General features: G+C 49.6%; 1 protein-coding gene across 1 annotated transcript in view; it reads left to right on the top strand.

Moving 5' to 3' along the window:
* The first annotated feature begins 8,822 nt into the window (after positions 1 to 8,822).
* The window catches only part of SOSTDC1 (sclerostin domain containing 1), a 4,695-nt gene continuing 987 nt past the window's right edge, over positions 8,823 to 12,530 (top strand). Inside the window, exons 1-2 of the mRNA XM_031940696.1 lie at positions 8,823 to 9,355; positions 12,319 to 12,530. The exon at positions 12,319 to 12,530 is cut by the window's right edge and continues 987 nt beyond it. Of these exons, the coding sequence (XP_031796556.1) occupies positions 9,115 to 9,355; positions 12,319 to 12,530 (453 nt within the window). The 5' untranslated portion in view covers positions 8,823 to 9,114. The remainder of the gene's footprint in view (positions 9,356 to 12,318) is intronic.

The raw sequence follows: 12,530 nt of genomic DNA on the forward strand, positions 1-12,530 counted from the left end.
CATTCACAGCAAGAGAGTCCTAAACCAAAGAAACCGCAAGTGCCGACCTTTCTCCCATTTATATTTTATCAATCAAACAGTAACATTTACTAAGCACCTACTGTGTGCCAGGCACTGTGCTAAGGACTAGGGGTGCCAAAGGAGGCAAAAGGAGCTTGCAATTTACTGGGGAGAGAGCACAATAAGCAAACACTGATGTACAAACAACCACCATAGAGGATAAGAAATGATTAACATAGGGAGCATGCTAGAATTAAGAGGGGATAGGGAAGACTGGATTTTAGTTGGGACTTGAGGGAAGCCAGAGAGGTCAATAATTAGAGCAGAGGAGACAGTTCTCCAATGTGAGGGGAGCCAGAGAATACTTAGAACTGAGAGAGGGAGTGTCTTGGTGGGACAGCCAGGAGGCCAAGGCCAGTGGATTGAAGAGTATGTGGAAAGAGGGAGGTATAAGGAGAGTAGAGAGGGAGGAGGGGACTGGGTCATGAAGGGCTTTAAATGCCTAAACAGATCAGGTTTGTATCTCATCCTGGAGGCAAGAAGGAGCCACTAGAGTCTATTGAGTAGGAGGTGACATGGTTAGATTTGTGCTTTAGGAAATATCTTTAGTGGTTCAATGGAGGATAGAATGGAGTATGGAGAGGCACCAGGGTGTTAGCCATGGCAGAGAAGAGAAGGGGACATATTCAGAAGATGTTACAAAGGTAAAAACAACAGGTGCTGGCAGCAGATAAGCTACGGGAGGTGAGAGAACTTGTCTGTATGTCCTCTCCCTCTCCCACATCCCTGGATGTACATGATGGGTGCTCAGCATGTGAGAGGTGCTCAGTGATGTCTGCTGGAGATACGATGTCTGCAAAGAAAGGACAGCCGATCTGGAGCGAGGGGAGACATCGGTTCCATCCTCGGACTGTGGGATACTGAGCAAGTCCTATCATTTCTCTGAGTCTCAGTTTCCTCAACTTTAAAATGGGGATAAATTCTTCAAGGGATGTTGTAAGTAACAAGTTTCATGATGTTCTTGGCCAATGGGAGCCATTATCATATATTTGTTGTACATGAGTCATCGGTTCTTACTCAGGTTTCATTTTCTCTATACCTTAAGAAAGCTAAAGGCAGAGAAACACCTGAAGAGTCCATCCTACTTGGCCCTGGGAGCCTCTTTACTCCCCTCCCTCTGTCCACAATCAGTTTAGTCATTAAAAAAGAAATGATAGTAGCCATATAGACCCAAGGGATCTCTGGATAGAATCTAATTCTTGAACAGAAAAGAAAATCGCATCGTTCTTTCCACTAAGGACAACTGGTAGCGTAGTAGACAAAACATCGGACTCAGAGTTAGGAAGATCTGAGTGAAAATCTTGTCTCAAATACTTTATAGTCTCGGCCTCTTTAGTTTCCTCATTTGTAAAAAGGGATTAAACAGCACCTACTTTTCAGAGTTGTTATGAAGATCAAGCAACCAGCACATAGCATATAGTTCGATGCTATCTAAATGCTTATTTCCTTCTCTTTTCTTCTCTTCCCACCCATCGCCTTCCTTTATCACACCTAGAGTCAAAATAAATCACTTTTCCCCATGCATAAGCTCAGGGAGTCATGGAGAGTTAGTTCATGTGGAAAAGAATCAAGATTTTTAACTGCCTAAAAGGTCAAGACAAATCAACAGTGATGAGCCGTAGAGAAGATAATGGTATTATGGTTTCTAACCATACATTAAAAAAGGCACAGTGTTCAGAGTAAGAGAGAGCGGTGCCCTGCTCTGCTCTGACATGATCAGATCACATTTCTAGGCTTTTTCTCGGTACTGGGCATCACATTTTATGAAAACCCTTGAGGTAAAGTGCATCAAAAGGAGGGAGATCAGGAGAGGCTTTAAGACGACAACATATGAGAACTAAGTTGCTTTCAACTGCGAACTCAGAAACTGAGAAGTTTTGACTTAGAGTTCAGAAGGTTTAACAGAAAATTCCTCTCCTCAAGTCTCCTAAAGCACTCACTTTCTTGGCTGTCTTTTTTTTAAAGTCAGAAAATTAAGGGAATCCTTTGAGAGCTTTTTCTTCTCCCCTATCCTACACTTTAAATACCTGATTTAACCTTGACCAACAGGTAGCTCTTATTTTAATTAAGATCCAGCTTCTATTTATGACCTTTATCCCACTGACTTTCATTATTTCTGTAGTATGCCTTCTACTTCACCCCCTTCATCTCTCTTTAGTCTTCAAGCTCTCCTTGTGCACCGGTTCCTTCGAATTACAGCAAGCCTCTGTGTCTCAGGCTACTCTCCTAAATCTCTTTTACTCCTGGTGTATGTGATTCCTGTTCTTTCTCTTTCCTGACCTTGTGCAATTGTGTTTCCATCTTTACCCCTCAATTCAAATTATTCTCTTCAAGTTTATAAACAGCAAACGAGGTTGGCCTTTCTGTTCATTTCCCCCTTCATTCCTTGTTCTTCTCATCTCAGTGGCATTTGTCACTGTTCCTCCTGTTCTCCTCCTTGGTGCTTTTCGTGACATTGCTCTTTCTTGGTTTTTCTAGCTGTGTAACCCTGCTTTCTCAGTCTGTAACAACCCTTCCAGCTGTGCTGTGATGCCCCCCCCCCCACCAAAGCCCTCTCTTGAGTTGTCTTCTCTCTTTACAATTTTACCAGTGGTCTCCTCAGCTTCCAGGGGCTCTGAGGATGCTTTTGTGCATCTGATTGCCACATGCATAATCCAGTCTCCATTTATCTCTTGAGATCTAGTTCAAAATGTCAAGTAATGGTTGGAAGTCCCCAAGTAAAAGGCCCACAGGAAGCTCTAAATTGTACAAAAGAGAAAAATACACAATCTTTATCCCCACACTTACCCCTACTCTCCACGTCTTCATTTCTGCTAAGGGTCCCACCATCCTTCCAATCAGTGGATTGGGCAACCTCCGTCATCCGTGTCTGTCTCCATCAGTCATCCTCCATCTCCAACTCTGAACCTGAACAACAATCCCTTCTCTGAACTCACTTGAAGTAGGGTCCTCATCACTTGCTACCTGAACTATCACCCTAGCTTCCCATGATTACTATACAGACAATAATAAGAGTAACTAATACTCATATAGCACCTATTATGTGCTTCCCTATTCTAGGTCTAGCAGTCTACACCACCAAGCCATTCTAGAGTTTTATAACTAACCTTAGTATCTCTCTTGAAATATATTCCCACATCATCAGCTTTTGGACACCTAACTGCGTGATCCATGGGCATCTGAAACTCACCATGCAGTGTGAAAATATTGAAGGAATAACCGCATCTGAGGAAAAAGACCTGGGTTCAAATACTATCAAATACTTATGCCTTTGAGACTTTGGATGGCACAGAACCACCATATTCCTAATATGAAAAACCAGAGGTTTGGGTCAATCAGCCTTAGAGTCCCTTTCAGCTCTAGGGATTTAGGATTTATAATCTGATGCCCAAAATGAAACTTGGTATCTTTCCTTGAAAAGGAGCCCTCTTGGAAACTTCCCCACTACTCTTGAGGTGCCCTTACCTCCTCACTCTAGTTTACAATCCCATTACTGTCATCCACCCTAGGTGTGTACCAAGTCCCAACATTGGTCCCGACTTCTACTTTAGCATGATCTCTCCTAAATGCATCCCCCCCCTTCACCCTCCTAGCTTCTCCCCCCAGATACAGGCTCTCATCGACCTTTTCCTTGGAAGACTGAAGTCCCTTTCTCATTGAACTCTACATCTCAAATTTCTCCCCATTTCAGTCCATCTTCCTCCTGGTTGTCAAAGGGATTTTCCTGATGTGCAGCTGTGACCACGTGTTGGACTCTCCTTTTTTTGGCATTCAGTAGTATTTTATTTTCCCACATACAGGTAAAGATATTTTCAACATTTATTTTTGAAAACCTTGTGTTCTAAATTTTCTCCCTCCCTCCCTTACTTCCTCCCTCCCCAAAACAGAAAAGTTTTAGTTTCCTTAAAGACTCATCCCCTGCTGAAGCCTTTATTGTTCCCATGGGGGGTAGGAGGTGCCACAATGCACAGAGCCTGGGGTCAAGCTCCTGAGTTTAAATCTGGCTTCAGATACTTCCTAGCAGTGTCACTTGACCTATTTGCCTCAGTTTCCTCATCTGCAAAATGAGCTAGAGAAGAAAATGGCCACTGCTCTAGTGTCTTTGCCAAGAAAACCCCCAGTGGGGTCCCAAAGGGCCAATCACAAGTGAAATGACTGAAGCACAAAGTTGTCAGTGGTCTCACCCTCCCTGTTGGGTTACATTTGGAGTTCTTGACCTCAGAATACGAGGCTAAGAAGAGGGGGTGGAAGTTGGGGAGGACACATTCCTGCTGTCCCAAAGCACCCCCCCCCAGCTCAGCCACATCCACTCCCCCCAGGGTCTCTCTGCCACAATCATGGCCTTTTGCTCCTGCCATAGTTTGGCCCCATGAGATCTGACTCTTCTGCCAAACTGGATGAAACAACTTGAATAAGGTATTTTCCCTTTGTGCACCCCAGTTTCATCGTCTGAAAAAATGTGGGATGTGGTGGATGACCCCCAAGTTCCCTCTCAGATCTGCCTCCAGGATGTCTGTGAAATGTTTTAAAGAAAAAATACACCATCTTTATCCCCGCACTTGCCACTACTCTACACATCTTCATTTCTGCTAAGGAAAACAGTAGGAAGAGATATGCCACTTTCATCAATAGTCTGCCAATCAATAAGCATTTATTGAGCACCAACTGTGTACCAGGCTTTACAAATACTAATTTGGTCACATGGAGGAACAGACCTCCTTTGTGGGCCGATGGGGTGAAGGAAAAGGCTGCTCAGGAGAGAGAAGACTGACGCTGGGATTCTTGGAAGGCTTTCGGCTGTGTTTTGAATTATATGATTATTTCTCTGGATCAAAGAGCAGGTTGGCAGACACTTGTTAGAGAAAGCACTGAAACCCTGCCAGGATCTCTGAGCAGATCTGCTCAAGAGGGAAGAACTTTTAAGGAATGGTAATTATGCTGCATGTTAGCCACTCTCCTAACTGCTGAGGCGAGCTTGCCCCCATCCGAGCCGACAGTGACAGCGCTGACCTTCTCCTGGGCTGTCTTGGAAGGCTCAGGGCTGGGAAAGATTGAGCTTCAGGGAGAGGCGCCCTGTCGGGGCAGCAGCCAGGCCTGACAAGGTGCTTGGAGGGCACGTTACCCCTGGGTGCGGCCGGCCATGAGGAGCTGGGCTGAGCTCGGCACCCCCTGGAAAGCTGACTCTGCCTCGACCTCCCAAGGATGGCCCTTCAGTGCCGGCCAAAGGAGCAGGAGCTCTCCCCTTTGGTCCAGAGGACCTTGCTGGGCTAGTCTCCTTCTGGCCTGCCTCCAGCTCCTCCCGGGCTGCTTGTCAGGAACAGGAGGCTTCCCCCTAACACTAGAAGCTGCATCAACCCAGAGACTAGGGCCCAGAGACTATAGAAACTAGGAGTTGGTGTGAGATGAGCTGGCCCCCAAAGACAGTTTACAAGGCAGCTTTGTCTGCCCTAGTTGAAGGAACTTTCTCCTCCTCCTCTTCCTCCTCCTCCTCCTCCTCCTCTTCCTCCTCCTCCTCCTCTTCCTCCTCCTCCTCCTCCTCCTCCTCCTCCTCTTTCTCTTCCTCCTCCTCCTCTTCTCTCTATATAAAACCTATCTACTATGATCATTACTACTATTATTGATCATTTTCCTGAATGGAACACTTTGTTTCATCCCATCCCTGACCTTTGGGAATTTTTGCTCTCCAAATTTGGATCTCAGCAACTTATCCAGAACCCTTAGGACTTCACAGGCCCTAGGAAGCTATCTCCGACAAATTTTCCATGAAGCAGTTTAGAGCATTTGTGCAGGGTTAGAATTCACTTTGTCTGAGGCCAGATCCAAAGCATCCAAAGGCTTGAATTGAAGCCTTCCTGGCTGGCTCCCCATCTACTGTGATATAGAACCATCCCTGGGGACTACTGAGCCCCCAAAATGGAGGCTTCATCTAATTCTCATGGTTTTTTAAAAATACATTTAAAAAGCTTTTTATTTAGATAAAGCGCTCACATTTTAAGATCTTGAAGCCGGCCACCCTCCCAATCTTTGTCCACACTTACTGTTTGACTTTACTTGCCTTTGATTATGTTCTAATTTTTCTGTGTCCTAGAGACTGTTGTGAAGGCTACTTGAGGTAAAATAATTACAAACTAAAACCCAATATGTAAGTGTTAGCTATCTACAATGCTAAGTTTGATCCAATAGTAGAGTGAACATTTGTTTTAGTAGAAAGAAGTTTGGCAGTGCTAAATGCGAAGTTCTTGAGCCCTCCTCTCCAGGGAGGAGACAAGGCAGGGAGATGTCATCCTAATAGAGTCTCCTTCGAAGCTCGGGGAACAGATACAAATAGCACAGGGGAAAAGTGGGATACCAAGGAAGGGCTAAGGAGGCTTGGATTTCTTCAAGAGAGAGAGGAGAAGGTATCTCCCAGCCAGGGGATTCGAAGGGTGTGGATTTGAGAGGCTAGAGCAAGCTTGCCATTCCAGCACACTCCTGAGGGACAAAGGGAGCACTGAGTTATGAAGGAAGGGAGGTGTCAAGGAAAGTCATCTGCTCTCCAGGCACCTTAGAGTTGAAGCAAGTCCCATGAAAACTTTGGTCCTTTCTCCACCTTTTCTCCATTCCTATCCACGAACAACAAATCATCTCATTTCATTACCCAAATGTTTCCAGGAACCTAAAATGAGCCTTCGTCACCCAAAGAACAGGGCTTGAACTAGAAATAGACACCTAGGCAGAGAGACCAATCTCTGTTTATATGTTGGGCATTTTCCTAAATGGAGGTTCAGAGCGATTGTAACAACTCCAAGCTGTTTGCCTAGATCCAACTCCCTAAAGGTGAAGAAGAGAGACCTTTGGGAAAAGCTTATTGTCCTTGGGCTTAAAATGAGTTAATTATTGTAATAGTGTTGCAGTGCTAATGTCATGATTGAATTCTCAGTAATAGCAAAGGGGGAGCCTCTATCAACAGTAAAAAGTTTGACTTCTCTCACATTAAGATGAGATACAGTCACTCGTCAAAATCAGAGCAAGGAAGTAGTTCATGACTTTCCAGTGGCTTTTTCCAGATTTTTTCATAAAGCCAGGAAGGGTGAGACAGGGAAATGAGGCTGGATTCTGGATTAAAGGCCCTTGGATCAAATCCTGCCTCTGTCACATCCCCCTGTGACTTTGGAGAATAACTTTTTTCTAGGCCTCAGTTTCCTAGCTGAAAAATAAGAAAACTGGATTAGATCATTTTTGAGGACTCCAACCTGAAATTGATGGTCTACTATTAAATGTGCTTGAAGAAGTTATTTTTTCCATCTCTTATTCAAAGTGGATAATCAGTTCCCTCTTCCCATCCTAACTATATAGGTGACCATATGCACAAGTTGGTCCAGTGCCAAGTAGAAAAGAGAAAACAAAAGTCCTTATCATGTCTTCAGTCTGGTAGCCACTCAAGGGCCCAACTAACCAAAACCACCCTAATCTTGCAAACAAGTCCGGAGCAGATGTTCTCCACAGCTGGCAGGTTTCCTGGAGCTGCTGGAACTTTAGAACTTTTGGAAAGGGTGAGGGGAAAAGGGTAGGGCCTTTATCCCTTGAGCCTCTGAAGAGTTACAGAGCAAGATGTTGGCTCTCCAGCAAAAGGACTATGATAGGGCAGGGCTAGAGAGCTGGAATTAGAGTCAAGGAGGCATATTTTGGATTTCTTCCCGGATATTTATTATCCAGCCACGGTCTCTGGGCAAAGCAACCTCATTTTCATCCTCTGTAAAAGGGAGATAATAATAGCACCTCTCCTCTATTTCCCCTCCCACCCCACCTCCCCTGCCCCAGGGTCCGTGGAAAAATCAGAAAACGTTTATCAATAACTTTGCAAAGCCTAAAGAGCTATCTGAAAGCCAAGTAGTATGAAGCTGTCTATCCCAAAGGAATCTGGGTATTCCTTTGGAATCTGGTTCCCTTCCATGTAGTGGGATTGTGAATTTGAATTTTGATAAATGATGAGGAAATGAGGCACAGAAAGGAATAGGATCCTACATTCAGAACGATAGGGGCTTCAGGGGTCAGTCCCCCCATTTTTACAGACGAGGAAACTGAGTCCTAAAAGGGAATAGTGATTTGCCGAACGGCAGACGGGTACCGAGACAGTGGCAAGCCGAGAGCCGACGGGCTTCCCCCCGGCTTGCGCTGCGCTCTGCGGTGGCTGCCTCGTCTTGGGGCCAGATGAATCTGTGTGGGATTGTGCTTTTCGGGCCCCACGAAGGCGCGGGGCCACTCGGGATCGGACCACGCAGCGCTCTGGCGGATCGAAGCCCTCCCGCTTGCCTGAATCTGGCGGCAGTTTTAATTTGTGTCCGATGAGCGTTTAAAAGTCGGTTCTTAGCAGTCAGATCGTGGCTGAGTCGGAGCTTTCCGCCCCTCCGTCTGACAGGCTCATCGTGCCCAGACGTTTCTGGGGGGCCAGGGAGGGGACGGGAGAGCCAGAGGGGAGAAGAGAGGGCACAGGGCGCTCGCTGACATCCCCGACAACACGGGGGAGGGGGGAGGACGGGGCGGAAAGGGGGGGGTCCCTCCGAGCGCAGTGGATCCCGGACTCCTCCTCCCCCCCCCAGCCTGCTCTTCCATTGGTAAAATGCATCTGTGGGGTCACGCCTGGAGGTGGGGGAGCAGGAGGGAAGGAGTTAAGGAGGAAGGAAGGAAAGGAGGGGGGAGGAAGGGTTGCTCTCCCTCCCCCTCCTCCCTTCTTCCAGCCGAGGGGCCACTTTACACCTGAAGGCGGGCCAGCGCCGCCCCGCCCCCTCGCGCCTCCCTCCCCCAACCCCCAGCGTCTCTATAAAGGACGGGAGGCAGGAGAAAGTTCCCACTCGGAGCGGGCGCGCTGGGCGGCTGGCACGGGGCGCGGAGAGGCGGACGGGCCGAGGCGGAGGCTGGACGCGGGGCCACACGGCCCGACAGTCGGACGGCAGCGGAGGGACCGAGCCGGCGCACGAGGAGGCAGGGAGGCCGGCCGCGGAGGCTGCGTCCCGCCGATTGCCCGCCGCTCCGCAGCGCAGCTCTCTCGGCTCGTCCGGTCCCGCTCGGCTCGCCATGCAGCTGCCCACCGTCCCCGGGGCGCTGGTGCTCCTGGCGTGCGTCCTCGCCCGAGGCGGCGCCGGCTTCAAGAACGACGCCACGGAGCTCCTGTACTCGCACGTGGTGAAGGCGGCTGCGGGGGGAGCCCAGGCGCTCGGCCTCAGCGGGGGCGGGAACAGCAGCGCCCTGAACCAGGCTCGCCACGGCGGCCGCCTCCCGGGCAGCGGGGCCACCTCGGGGCTGGAGGCCCGGAACAGTAAGTGCGGGCCCGGGCCGGGGGAGCGGGCGAGGGCCGCCTCCGGGAGCCGGGGGCAGCGAGTGCCCGGGCGCCGCGGCGGCGGCACTCAGGGCCCCGGACACTGGGCTGGACTGCGCCCGGGCATCCCCGGGCCGCTGCATCCGGCGCCCGCCCGGCCCGCTCCGGGGGCAGGTCCCCATCTGGGAGCCATCTCCCCGCGCTGGGAACCTGCGTTCCGGGCTGGGGACTGACAGCGAGGGCTTTGTAAAAGGGCCGTGGGGGGGAGGGGGCGGCCAGGCGCTCCCCCAAGCCCCCGGGGGCTGCATCCCCCACCGCGGGCGCCGGGGCAGGTCCTGGAGGAGCCCCCGGTCCCGGGAAGGAACCGCGCCCCCGCAGCTGGGCAAGACCAAGGTCTTAATGATGATAACGAGATAAACTTGACTAGAAACACGCTCGAATCCCCCCCTTAGTCTGTCCCAGACACTGATGCGAGCAGGAGGGGCAGAGCAGACCTCTGACCGGTGGCAAAGCAGGAGGGGAACAGGGCATTTCCGTGCCAGCCCAGGGAACGTTCCCAAGGGAAGCCTCAGTTTCCCCCTCTGTAAGCTGAGGGAGTAGATGCTCTGTGCCTCTAATCTGGGACCAGAGGATCTGGAAGGTCCGGCGAGCTCCAAATCGCCGAGTCTGTAATCTCTGCCCAACCGAAGTAGGCGGGGAGGGTTTCCTAATTTCAGTCCGAAGAAAGTGCCCCTTTAAGGGGGAGGTTTCCCTTTTTGTCGGAGTATTCGGTGCCTGAACTACCTCTCCCGTGGGGGGGGGGGAGAAGGCAGGAGGGGGCACTGCCCCCCTCTACCATTCATTTGATTTCCAGCCATCCTTGGGTTCTGTTTTCCCGGCTGGGGTGAGCTCTGCCTGGGACCTGCAGAGAGCTCCTTTTCTGGGGGTTAGCCTGGCCCAGGCTGTTTTAAAGAGACAAGAGATGGAGTATAGAAAAAGCTCTGTCTGGAGCCATAGTCCCTCCTCCTCCTCCTCCTCCTCCTCCTGCCCTTCTTCCTCCTCCTCCTCTTCTTTCTGCCCTTCTTCCTCTCATCTCCTTCCCTCTTCCTTCTCTTCTTCAAGTCTACCTTCCAGCCACAAGAGGGGCTTCTACTCTGAAAGTTGTAGCAAAAAGTCTGTGTGTGTATGTGAGACACACATACATACATACATACACATACATGCAGACAGAGAGAGAGAGACAGACAGAGACAGACAGAGAGGGGCAGAGGCAGAGAGAGAGAGGGGCAGAGGCAGAGACGTGTCTTTCCATACAGATTAAGGTGTGTCACCTTTCTTGAACCTGGGTGGTTTTGAGTGCACAGGAAATCTCTGCTTATTACAAGATTACTAAGCAGCGCAAGGAACATTCATCGTCAGTGAACTGGCACCGCACACATGGGGAGACAATTTCCCAAGAGCCACGATAGACAAAAGGCCCGAGCATCTCCTCAGCCGCTGCCAGGTACACTCCTGGGCACAGCTGCAGGACGGGAGGCCACCGGGAGGCCCCCGGCTAAGGAGATACATCCCCGCCCTGGCCACATTTCTGGGATAAAGGAACACCTCTCAGCCGCTGCCTCACTGTGGCTGGCTTCCAATATTGGAGGAAGGAACACAGGTGGAGACCCCTTCTGAGGTCCCCAATAATGAATTATGTTTGAGTTTTCCTCTTCTATATATTTTTTCTGCCTCAGTCTCTCCATGGATAAATGAGAGCATCCCCTGTGTGTTCTGATCCCAAAGTAACGTTCACATGTCCCTCCCGGGTTTGTCACTGTGTTGGGTTTACCGCACCAGAACATCACCAGTGACAGGCAGCTGCTTGCCAGAGGAGCCTCCGATTTCATTCTGGCTTTCTGCAGGCAGCTTGCAGGAAATGAGGGTCCGTTCTCTCTCCACAGTGTAATCTTGGCTGTGCCAGAGCCTTTGCTATAATAAAATTCAGGAGAATGGAAGTCAAGTTGTTACGGCAACCACAGCCTCCCCATTTGGGCATTCGGATATTTTGCCTAAGGAACATCAGCCGGCGTCCAGCACGGTTTCTTGCTGGCAAAAACGACGGCTTAGAAATTCACAACGAGAAGCATGATTCTTCGTCGGTGATAGAATCCCAGTGGGGAAAGAGGCAGTTTTGGACGCTGAGGGATGGTCTCCCCCAAATTCAAGCAAAAAGACAGGGGAGTTAAAGATCACCTCTTTATGGGGGAGATCAAGTGATACCAAATGTGGAAAAAGCACTGTAGTCAATCAAGTCACATGAAAGACAAGGGAGTTTATGGATGTTGGCAACTGCTGAATGAACATACTTTTCTACCTATTTTTAGCAGTTGAACATTTTTTTTCCAGTTTATAGTAGGATAAGCAATCAGATCACATGTTAATGGATCAGAGCTGGAGGGAACCTCAGTTTATTTAGTCCAATTTCCATATTTTACAAAGGAGGAAGTTGAGACCCAGGGAGGCAACCTTGGAGTGGAGAAGTTCTAGATTCCAATCCTAGCTTAAACTCATACCAACTTACCCTGAGTAAAGTGTTAACCTTCTATGCCTCAGTTTCCCCATTTGTAAAATAAAGGGTTAAATTAGATGTCCTGAAGTTTCTCCCAGCTCTAAATCTATGATTTGAAGTGGCTTGTCCAGGGATCACACATGTATACTAAGCAGGAGAGGTGGGACTGAACCCAAGACCTTCAGACTCCTTGACAGGAGTGTTCTGTGCCTTCTGCCACATTGCTTCCAACTTGGCTCTGAAACCTCAGATCTCCGAGGCCTTTTGGAAATATTAGAAACCTCTGGGTTGCGAGACCTCCATGTGTGGCCTCTTCTGGTGTTGCATCAGCATCACTGCAGGGTGATTCTCGCTCTTGCAGATTTGGTTTGGGAATCCTAGCTTTCGGCGGAGCCTTTGACCACCCCCCTTCTCCCTTCTCTGTGTTTTGCAGGTCGAGTCCAGGTGGGCTGCCGGGAGCTGCGTTCTACCAAGTACATTTCCGATGGCCAGTGTACCAGCATCAATCCCCTCAAGGAGCTGGTATGTGCCGGAGAGTGTTTGCCGCTCACCGTGCTCCCCAATTGGATCGGAGGAAGCTTTGGCACCAAATACTGGAGCCGGAGGAGCTCCCAGGAATGGCGCTGCGTCAACGACAAGACACGC

This window comes from Sarcophilus harrisii, chromosome 5, assembly GCF_902635505.1.
Source record: "Sarcophilus harrisii chromosome 5, mSarHar1.11, whole genome shotgun sequence".
Taxonomy (NCBI): domain Eukaryota; kingdom Metazoa; phylum Chordata; class Mammalia; order Dasyuromorphia; family Dasyuridae; genus Sarcophilus; species Sarcophilus harrisii.